Source organism: Babylonia areolata, chromosome 30 (genome assembly GCF_041734735.1).
Source record: "Babylonia areolata isolate BAREFJ2019XMU chromosome 30, ASM4173473v1, whole genome shotgun sequence".
Classification (NCBI taxonomy): Eukaryota; Metazoa; Mollusca; class Gastropoda; order Neogastropoda; family Buccinidae; genus Babylonia; species Babylonia areolata.
Genome location: NC_134905.1, coordinates 587,047 through 598,704, shown reverse-complemented (window position 1 = coordinate 598,704; position 11,658 = coordinate 587,047). Strand labels below are relative to the sequence as shown.

The 11,658-nt window shown below is 39.8% G+C and overlaps 1 protein-coding gene across 1 annotated transcript in view; it reads left to right on the top strand.

Moving 5' to 3' along the window:
* The window catches only part of LOC143275564 (ras-related C3 botulinum toxin substrate 2-like), a 20,586-nt gene extending 9,555 nt beyond the window's left edge, over positions 1-11,031 (top strand). The window contains exons 4-6 of the mRNA XM_076579764.1: positions 1,811-1,928; positions 3,718-3,878; positions 5,366-11,031. Of these exons, the coding sequence (XP_076435879.1) occupies positions 1,811-1,928; positions 3,718-3,878; positions 5,366-5,443 (357 nt within the window). The 3' untranslated portion in view covers positions 5,444-11,031. The remainder of the gene's footprint in view (positions 1-1,810; positions 1,929-3,717; positions 3,879-5,365) is intronic.
* The last annotated feature ends 627 nt before the right edge of the window (positions 11,032-11,658 follow it).

Genomic DNA, 11,658 nt, shown 5'->3' with positions numbered 1-11,658 from the left:
CTTCAGGAAAACCTCTGTCTTGCCCCCAGGTAAACCTCTTTCTTACGCTTAGGTAATGTCTTTCTTACCCTCAAATAATCAGCTAAACCTTTCTTACCCTGAGCTAAACTCTTACCTTAGATGAAGCTCTTTCTTACCCTCAGATGAAGCTCGATGTTAACATTCATATAAAGCTTTTTCTTACACTCAGGTAAACTTCTTTCTTAACCCCAGATAAACCCCTTATCCTCAGGTAAATCTCTTTCTTAGACTCCTGTAAATCTCTTTTTTTTTTTCCTTTTTTTTTTTATCCTTGTGTCACTTTTAATCTAGAGCACCATAATTAGGACCAGAGAAGTTTTTACTAAATTACTTTTTAGTATCTATCTGTGGAACTGTACAGACGCATTTTAATGCCTGTGTTGAATACACTGTCGCATAATCATAATGCTTATCACCCTGCTCACTCACGCAGTAATTTTAGGCAGCTGATGAAATACGACACCGAAATAAATTTTACAATAATTAATTGGATAAAATGTTCATACAGTTTACTCACATACTCATTGACATCATTTACCAGGTAAACTTGAACAGTGAACAAACATACAAAACAAAACAAAAACACATACTCCTTCCACTTCAAATGATGTATGTTTTATAAATACAGTTGTATTTACAGATGATCAAAACAGATACTCAGATACCTCAAACAAACTATGCAAATGCTGGACTTTCAATCTGAGGGTCCTGGGTTCGAATCTCGGTGCACCTGGTGGGTAAAGGGTGGAGATTTTTCCGATCTCCCAGGTCAACATATGTGCAGACCTGCTAGTGCCTGAACCCCCTTCATGTGTATGTGCATGCAGAAGATCAAATACGCATGTTAAAGATCCTGTAATCCATGTCAGCGTTCGGTGGGTTATGGAAACAAGAATATACCCAGCATGCACACCCCCGAAAACGGAGTATGGATGCCTACATGGCGGGGTAAATAAATAAAAAAACGGTCATACACGTAAAATGTTACATGTCTGTCTGAGTGTGTATGTGTGTGCGTCTGAAATCCGATTGAATGACACAGGAAACGAATGATGAGCGCCCAGTGGCAGCCGTCAGTCGGCTCTACCCAGGTAGGCAGCCTGTGGTGCAAATGTCCCCGTGTATGTAAAGTGCTTAGAGCTTGGTCTCGACCGAGGATAGGCGCTATATAAGTATCCACATCAATCAATCAATCAAATCCTCTTGCTTCAAAAGGCCATGGTTCCTTGGCTGCTGAAGCCGTACAAGGAGCCAGTCTCAAAAACTAGATGTCCATTTTATCATTTACTGACGCTGAACCAGCAACTGCCAGCATCCCCAAGACCAACATCATTTTAGAAAGTGTAGAACTTGATTGAAAAACTGACAAGGTCAACTGAAATCAATTTTGCTCAGCGGTTACAACATGCTCTCTCACCCCCCCCCCCCCCCCCCCCCACGCCCCCCCACGCCCCCACACACAACTGTCAACATGACATGCATGAAAAAAAACAACTAGTCTAGTTTAAAAGTTAAAGGAGTGTCCACACACACCCAAAGCCAGAATGTCATACACTCTCTCTGCAAAAGCAGGAAAAGTGAGAATGACCATGACACACCCAAAACAATGATCACTATTATCTGGGTGCTTATGTTTACAGACGGAATTGACATTATCAGAGTGCCTGTGTTTACAGATGGAATTGACATTATCAGAGTGCCTGTGTTTACAGGTGAAACTGATGTTCACTGGATTCACATGCTCACAGATGGACCTGACAGTATTGTGTGTGTGTGTGTGTGTTTTCAGACGGACGTGTTCCTGATCTGCTTCAGTGTTGTGAGCCCTTCATCGTACGAGAACGTGCTGACTAAGTGGAACCCTGAAATCAAACATCACTGTCCAGATGCTCCGGTGATAGTTGTAGGTCGGTACACTGGTTGTTGTTGGGTGTTTGTTGGGGTTTTTTTTAGCATTTCTGATGAGAGAAGTCTTTAAATGCTGTTAAAGAACAAACAGGTGAATTTCATTCATTTGGGGGCTGGCAGCTCTGAGTTCGTTGCTGCCTGTCGTTGGTGGTTTTTATTGATTCCTTGCTATTCACTGGGGTTTTTTTTTGCCTGGTATTATGTTTGTAGCATGCGCTTAGCACACGCAACAGAAAGGGTTTTCCCTGGCCAAATCTGTAGAAAAATCCTCTTTGATGTGAAAAAAAGTAAAATTGCAGGCAGGAAAGAAACGAAATTCAAATGGATGGCGCTCTCACTGTAGCAAAGCGCTCTCCCTGAGGAGAGCAGTCCAGATGTCACACAGAGAAATCTGTTGTGACAAAAGAGTAATACAGTACGATATAATGTAATAGAATTCAATACAGTAAACAAGAGAGGCAAGGCCTTCAAGACTCACTTGTGATAAATTAAGTCCCCTAGCATTAATTACAGAGTAATTTCCTTTTTTTTTTACTATCTGCACCAAAACGTTTGCAAAATAAATAAAAATTCCATGCTTAGCAAAAGAAGTTCCTGTTCGAACAAAAAATGATAATAATGACTCCTCTTGTTGTTGTGTCAGAATAAGAGGTCAAAGTGCCAAGTTTAGAGAATACAAAAAATATAAATATAACAGTAAATGCAGCTTGCATATAATTAGTCTTCTTTTTTTATTTTTTTGTGCCCATCCCAGAGGTGCAATATTGTTTTAAACAAGATGACTGGAAAGAACTGGATTTTTCCTATTTTCATGCCTAATTTGGTACCAACTGACAAAGTATTTGCAGAGAAAATGTCAATGTTAAAGTTTACCACGGACACACAGACACATGGACACACACACACACACACACACACACACACACACAGACAACCGAACACCGGGTTAAAACATAGACTCACTTTGTTTACACAAGTGAGTCAAAAATGAAGACAGATGTTGGACACTGTGGAGGGCTGTTTGGTGAGGTGTAGCTTCATGTGTTCTACACCTTTGTGCGTGTGAGTGAGTAAGTTGGTGAGAATGCTGTGCACTTTACTTTACTTCCAGTTGAAGGGAAGATTATTTAACTCTTTCACAGCCATGTTTCTGTATGAAAAACACTCCCCTGTGCCAAATATTTTAATGCTTTTAGTCACAGGCTTTGGTTCATGTCAAAACAACTCAGGTGGGTAAAGGTTGGTCATTGTTCTGTTGGTGGGAAACTGGCTTCAGCTGTCACGTTTTGTTACAGTGTGAAGAATGGTCTTTTAATGGGGTTAATGAATTACTGTAAATTTACATGTGTTTAATTGGCTGTCATTAGGAGTTAAGGAATGACATGTGTTTAATTAGCTGTCATTGGGGGTTGATGAATGACATGTGTTTAGCTGTCATTAGGTTGGTCATTGTCCTGTTGGTGGGAAACTGGCTTCAGCTGTCAAGTTTTGTTACAGTGTGAAGAATGGGGTTAATGAATTACTGTAAATTTACATGTGTTTAATTGGCTGTCATTAGGAGTTAAGGAATGACATGTGTTTAATTAGCTGTCATTGGGGGTTGATGAATGACATGTGTTTAATTAGCTGTCATTAGGGGGTTAATGAATGACATGTGTTTAATTTGTTGTCATTAGGGGTTGATGAATTACATATGTTTACTTTAATTACCTGTCATTAGGGGTTAATGAATGACATGTATTTGATTGGCTGTCATTATTCTGACCAGTATTCCTTTTCATGTGACAGGTACAAAAATAGATTTGCGGGAAAACAAGGAAGCGATAGGTTTGTTAGCAGCTCAAGGTTTGTCGCCGGTCAAGCGAGAACAGGGCATAAAACTGGCCAATAAAATCCGAGGCGTCAAGTACATGGAGTGCTCAGCTCTTACTCAGCGAGGTCTTAAACAGGTAAGTCGTTGGCCAGCTTTCTGATCTTTTGCTTCGTAGCAGGGGTGTGAGTGTGTTGCACATTCTACAGATCCTGTTTTTAGAAGTCTTAAAAGATCAACACAGGATTGAAATTAGCAAAATCACATTTGATTGATCTGCGGATTGTTTCATAGTTTCAATTCTAAGACAGTGTGATAAACAGATCAACTGAGGATTGAAATTGCAAAATCATATTTGACTGATTCGCAGATTGTTTTATAGTTCCACTTCTTCTAAGACAGTGTGATACAACTTGTGCAAGATAAACAGATGATTATTGACAGGTTACCCTATTTACCGCTGTGTGTAGTGTGTGTCTCAGATACCAAACGTATGTTGTCAGTGCATCAGTGTGTACTGTGTATCTCAGATACCAAACATGTGTTGTCAGTGTGTAGTGTGTAGTGCATATCTCAGTTAACAAACACATGTTGTCAGTGTGTAGTGTGTGTCTTAGATAACAAACACATGTTGTCAGTGTGTAGTGTGTGTCTTAGATAACAAACACATGTTGTCAGTGTGTAGTGTGTGTCTTAGGTAACAAACACATGTTGTCAGTGTGTAGTGCATATCTCAGTTAACAAACACATGTTGTCAGTGTGTAGTGTGCGTCTTAGATAACAAACACATGTTGTCAGTGTGTAGTGCATGTCACAGATAACAAACATATATTGTCAGTGTGTAGTGCATGTCACAGATAACAAACATATGTTGTCAGTGTGTAGTGCATATCACAGATAACAAACATATGTTGTCAGTGTGTAGTGCATGTCACAGATAACAAACATATGTTGTCAGTGTGTAGTGCATGTCACAGATAACAAACATATATTGTCAGTGTGTAGTGCATGTCACAGATAACAAACATATATTGTCAGTGTGTAGTGCATGTCACAGATAACAAACATATGTTGCCAATGTGTAGTGCATGTCACAGATAACAAAAACACGTGGTGTCAGTGTGTAGTGTGCATCTTAGATAACAAACACATGTTGTCAGTATGTACTGCATGTCACAGATAAAAAACATATGTTGTCAGTGTGTTGTGTGTTGTGTATGTCTCAGATAACAAACACATGTTGTCAGTGTGTAGTGTGCGTCTCAGATAACAAACACGTGGTGTCAGTGTGTAGTGTGCGTCTTAGATAACAAACACATGTTGTCAGTGTGTAGTGCATGTCACAGATAACAAACACATGTTGTCAGTGCGTAGCGTGTAATGCATGTCTCAGATACCAAACACATGTTGTCAGTGTGTAGTGTGTGCCTCAGATGCCTAACACATGTTGTCAATGCAGCAGTGTGTAATATGTGTTTCAAACAGTAAGCATGTGTTGTTAGTGTGTTGTGTGTGTCTCAGATTACAAACACGTCAGTGTGTAGTGTGTGTCTCAGATTACAAACACACGTTGTCAGTGTGTAGTGTGTGCCCCAGATACCAAACACATGTTGCTGTCATGTGCAGGTCTTTGACGAAGCTGTGCGGGCCGTTTTGCAGCCCCAGCCAATCAGAAGAAAGCAGCATAAATGTACAGTCCTGTGATTGGTCCCCCCACTCTCTGCCCCCGCATAATTTGCATAATTCATGGACTGGTTATTAGAGACTTTCTGGGTGGCCTGTGTGAGTGAGGGAGGACGCGTTGTGGTGTGTACAGCAGGGAAAGGTCGGCCTCCGTGGGCCACCTGAGGTCGAGACGTGCGACTGGTGAATAACACTTGGGTGGGGGATGGGACAGCAGCAGCTGACATCGTACTGCCACTGTCTACAGGCAGTAAGATTGCTGTAAAAAAAAAAAAGAAAGAAAAACGGGGAGAAAATTTTCCAGCAGTGTCATCAGTGTCATGTCAGAAGTTTTGGATGCATGTCATATACGCAGTGGCAGATTTGGTATGTTCATAATCGCTCTTGATTTGAAAACATTGGGGGGGAAAATGAAAGATGATGGTGAATTTCTGAGCATTGAGTGGAAGGAATATGTGGTAGACACTTAAGCATGGTTTGGAGATGGCACACGAAAGACAGAAATCGTTGGAGGTTGCTTGTGGTTATTGTATGTTTTTTTAAATCTGGCACAGGGATTGTCAAATGAAATGTTTTTTTCTTTATGGTCGTACCACTTTTGGATAAGCGTACATGCAGATGATGGCAGTTGTTTTGTGTGTGTGACACCTCACATTCTTTGAAAATGCTTCAAAACAAAGTCCACGAGAGTCTTGTGTCAGTTATAATCTGCTATGAAACCATACAAGAATAGATAACTTGACAATAAGTAAAGAAATATATACGTAAAGTTACGACATTATAATCTGAGTATTACATATGAAAGAGCGGGTTAAAGAAAAAGAAGAAGAAGAAGAAAGAAACTTGGCACAGAGAAAACAGTGATTGATACAAAGGAGCAGGTCAAGAAGGAAAGCTAGCACAGAGAAAACAGTGATTGATACAAAGGGGCAGGTCAAGAAGGAAAGCTAGCACAGAGAAAACAGTGATTGATACAAAGGAGCAGGTCAAGAAGGAAAGCTAGCACAGAGAAAACAGTGATTGATACAAAGGGGCAGGTCAAGAAGGAAAGCTAGCACAGAGAAAACAGTGATTGATACAAAGGGGCAGGTCAAGAAGGAAAGCTAGCACAGAGAAAACAGTGATTGATACAAAGGGGCAGGTCAAGAAGGAAAGCTAGCACAGAGAAAACAGTGATTGATACAGAGGAGCAGGTCAAGAAGGAAAGCTAGCACAGAGAAAAGCTGTATTTGCAGGATTTGAAATGACTGGTGCAGCAGTGTTCATGTGTGACAAACACAAACCATACCTGTTAAGGAAGGTTGCAGAAAATGTATGGAATAACTGTCTGCTGATTTTGTTTGTTTGTTATTTTTTAAAGATTGATCATGTGCTGAGTAAGTAAAAAAGGTGGAAATGAGCACAGTGAGAGTGGATTTCAAGACCATAGTGATAAATTAGCACAGTGAGAGTGGATTTCAAGACCATAGTGATAAATGAGCACAGAGTGGATTTCAAGACCATAGTGATAAATGAGCACAGAGTGGATTTCAAGACCATAGTGATAAATGAGCACAGTGAGAGTGGATTTCAAGACCATAGTGATAAATGAGCACAGAGTGGATTTCAAGACCATTGTGACAAATGAGCACAGTGAGAGTGGATTTCAAGACCATAGTGACTAATGAGCACAGAGTGGATTTCAAGACCATAGTGACAAATGAGCACAGTGAGAGTGGATTTCAAGACCATAGTGACAAATGAGCACAGTGAGAGTGGATTTCAAGACCATAGTGATAAATGAGCACAGAGTGGATTTCAAGACCATAGTGATAAATGAGCACAGTGAGAGTGGATTTCAAGACCATAGTGATAAATCAGCACAGTGAGAGTGGATTTCATGACCATAGTGACAAATGAGCACAGTGGATTTCAAGACCATAGTGACAAATGAGCACAGAGTGGATTTCAAGACCATAGTGACTAATGAGCACAGTGAGAGTGGATTTCAAGACCATAATGACAAATGAGCACAGTGCGAGTGGATTTCAAGACCATAGTGACAAATGAGCACAGAGTGGATTTCAAGACCATAGTGACAAATGAGCACAGTGAGAGTGGATTTCAAGACCATAGTGACAAATGAGCACAGTGAGAGTGGATTTCAAGACCATAGTGACTAATGAGCACAGTGAGAGTGGATTTCAAGACCATAGTGACAAATGAGCACAGTGAGAGTGGATTTCAAGACCATAGTGACTAATGAGCACGGAGTGGATTTCAAGACCATAGTGACAAATGAGCACAGTGAGAGTGGATTTCAAGACCATAGTGACTAATGAGCACGGAGTGGATTTCAAGACCATAGTGACAAATGAGCACAGTGAGAGTGGATTTCAAGACCATAGTGACTAATGAGCACGGAGTGGATTTCAAGACCATAGTGACAAATGAGCACAGTGAGAGTGGATTTCAAGACCATAGTGACTAATGAGCACAGAGTGGATTTCAAGACCATAGTGACTAATGAGCATAGTGAGAGTGCATTTCAAGACCATAATGACTAATGAGCACAGAGTGGATTTCAAGACCATAGTGATAAATGAGCACAGTGAGAGTGGATTTCAAGACCATAGTGACTAATGAGCACAGTGAGAGTGCATTTCAAGACCATAGTGACACATGAGCGCATAGTGGATTTAAAGACCATAGTGACTAATGAGCACAGCGTGTATTTCAAGACCATAGTGACTGATGAGAGACCTGTGCTTGTGCTTTCAGGCTGGGTGAAAGACGTGTTTGTAGCATCAGCAGAATGGACGTGTTCTGGAACTTTTACCTGACACAACTCTTTCTCTTTTTTTTTCCTCCTCTTCCTCTTTTTAAGCTTTTTAAAATTTTCTATAGGAATTAGATTGTCTTCCGTACTACTTCCAAAGAATAGTTAGAGGTAACATTTTGTTGTTGTTGTTATAGGCATATTGGTGTGTATGCTTTTTTTTTTCAGGATTAGCTTTTTAAAAAAAATTTTTTTTAAGTGAAAGATGGAGGAAAGCCACTTGAAAGAAAAACAATTTGTTTCAAGTCTCCTCCATTTTCTGAAGAAGAAAACTTGATGAGACTCCTGTACCATGACCTCTCGATCAGCTGGGGATATCCACAAAAAACCCTGACAAAGTCTGAACATGTACTTAAGATTTCCTGTACCATGACCTCTTGATCAACTAGCGATATCCACAAAAAACCCTGACAAAGTCTCAACATGTACTTAGGGACTCCTGTACCAATACCTTTTGATCAACTGGGGATATCCACAAAAAACCCTGACAGAGTCCGAACATATACTTAGGAACTCCTGTACCATGACCTCTTGATCAACCAGGGATATCCACGAGAAAAAAAAAACCCTGACAAAGTCCGAATTAGGGACTCCTGTACCATGACATCTCGATCAACTGGGGATATTTTTTAAAAATCCAACAAAGTATGAACCATACTTTGGGACCATCATGGTGTTCCTTTCCGTTGCATGCTGCACAAGTATATATGGCTGAATGGAAACGAAGAAGCAGAATGAGGTGGCCAGTTCTGTTCGTTATATATTTGTTCAGCTGAAGCCAAAGACAATTGGGTCTGTATGTTTTCTCTTTTTTTTAATCAGCCGAAGGGTCATCAAGATAAACAGAAGAAAAGCTTTGTGCGGTCGTGAAATTAAAGCGAAACCCCTTTCATGTAGATCTGAACTTGCTGATGTGAGAATTGTTTCTTTCTCTGATTTTATCGTGTGGATCTGAGATTGGGTTTTTTGTTGTTGTTTTTAGATTGTGATTCAACATCTTTTTTTTTTCCCTTTTCCTTTTTCGTAATGGTAGTATGGTATCCACCAATATATGTAAAAAAACAAACAAAAAAAACCCCAACTACTTATAATCATCTTTTTTTTCTGTCTCTGTGCAATGGTTCAGGACAATTCAAAATCAGGACTAACCACCAGCCAATACACTCTACCTCTCCAGTTACAACCAGCAGAAAATATGTTCTGAAGGGAGATTTTTTTTTTTTTTTAATTGGCTAAAACAGCACTTTTTTAAGCTCTTACCACTTGAAAGCCACTTGATTGTCTGCACACAGCTTATTGCCGAGTTTTTCTCTGATCAGTGAGTGTGCTTGGTATTGTGAAGCGTGTGTGTGTGTGTGTGTGTGTGCTGTTAAATCCCCACCCTATCACACAGTGTACATGGCGTCACCATCTTAGTTGTAATAATGAAACTCATTATGATAAAAATCAGTATTTATATAGTGCTGAGTCTTGTTGCGGGACAAAACAGACCACTGGCACGCAGCAGTCAGGCATAATGCATGCCCTAACTCCGGTTCACAGAAATGAAAAACAAAACTTAGAAATACATGTGACTTGTAAGCTTCACCTTAGTATCGTTGGTAGAAAGATGTGGGGAAGTTTGCCCTGGGAACGCCAGTCCTCCACCCCACACCCCCTCCTCCTCTTCCTTCTCCTTATCCCCCTCCCCCTTCCACCATCCATCTTCTCACCACGACACCCATTCTGTTGTTGTTTTCCTTTTGTACACGTTGGCTGTTTGAGCCATGTCAGAATGTGTCTGATGCGTGTCAAGGATAAATGTGTTTGAAGTCTTTAAAGAGAGAGAGAGAGAGTTTATGTGCATTGATAACCTTTTTTGTTCTGTTGACGCCTTGACTTCCAATCTTTGTTGTCCTGTCATGCTCTGCTGATCTGTAAAGACCATAAATGATATTTAAAAAATAAATAAATTAAAAAAAACCTTCAGAAAGATGATGCGAGTGAAATGCTGTGAAACAAGCAAATATCACCAGACGAGCAGGTTGGGAAATCAGAAAGTAACTGTGATGAGAAAAAACAACAACAAAAAACAGTTAAAAGAAAGAAGAAAGAAAATAAAAAGCCTATTAAGTTTCTTTACTTGGATGTTGACCGGGAAAACAAACAAATTTGGACCTTTTTTCCCATTCAGAGAAAAACAAAAAGGCAAAAAACAAAAATGAGAATCAGCTGGAAATGGCTTTTCTTTTTTTTTCTTTTTTTTTCTTTTTTTTTGATTGGCCGGCGGACGGTAGACTTGTTTCCAAGACATCTTATCACTGAGTTGCTGTGAAACTTTGTGCCAAGAGGAGCAAACAGACAGGCCTGGTTTGCATCAGTTTGACATGTTATAGTGTATTGAATCAGACTGGGAGAATACTACAAATTCCCCATGCCAGTAGAAGTTGTATTGCTTTGGTAATTGGCCAATTAGACGAGAGGTAGGAGTGGTGTGATGTAGCATTTGTAGTCCTCATCACATTTCTCCTTGTAGATCATTATCAGGATTGATCTGTGACAGTAAAAAGATGAAGTGTGTGTGTGTGTCGTCCTCATCACATTTCTCCTTGTAGATCATTATCAGGATTGATCTGTGACAGTAAAAAGATGAAGTGTGTGTGTGTGTAGTCCTCATCACATTTCTCCTTGTAGATCATTATCAGGATTGATCTGTGACAGTAAAAAGATGAAGTGTGTGTGTGTGTAGTCCTCATCACATTTCTCCTTGTAGATCATCAGGATTGATCTGTGACAGTAAAAAGATGAAGTGTGTGTGTGTGTCGTCCTCATCACATTTCTCCTTGTAAATCATTATCATTATTATGCGTGCGTGCATGCAAGTGTTTGCGTGCGTGCATGCAAGTGTTTGTGTGCGTGCGTGTTTTCAAACATCATATCCTCCTGGTTGTTTGCTCTGTTGGTAATCTTTTGTTTTTTGGTTACCACTCTTGTAGATACTTGTTTGAATACATTGTGTTTACTAGTGTTTGAGTGTGTGTGCTTGTTTTTTTTGTGTTTGTTTTGTTTTTCTTAAAAAATTTTAACATGTATTCAAGTATTTTTGCATTCGCTTCAATTTTTTTAATTCTTTTTAATCATGCAACATGTATTTAAATATCCAGGTTTCTTACAATTAGTCCTGTTTTGCTCTGTCCTGGTTAATGTTTGTAGATACAATACAGAATCTTATGTTCTGCCTTCTTTGTTTTCTTGCTGCACCGTGTAACTTTGGCGGCTGAGTGTTGAAATATCGGTTACTTACATTGGTTCTTTTTGCCTTGTTACCAAACGTTTGTGGATATACGCAAAGGTATTACGTTGACAGCCCACTTGTACAGTGTGTGTGTAGGTCAACATCATCATGTTAATCTTTGTTGCTGAACTCATGTCATCCAGC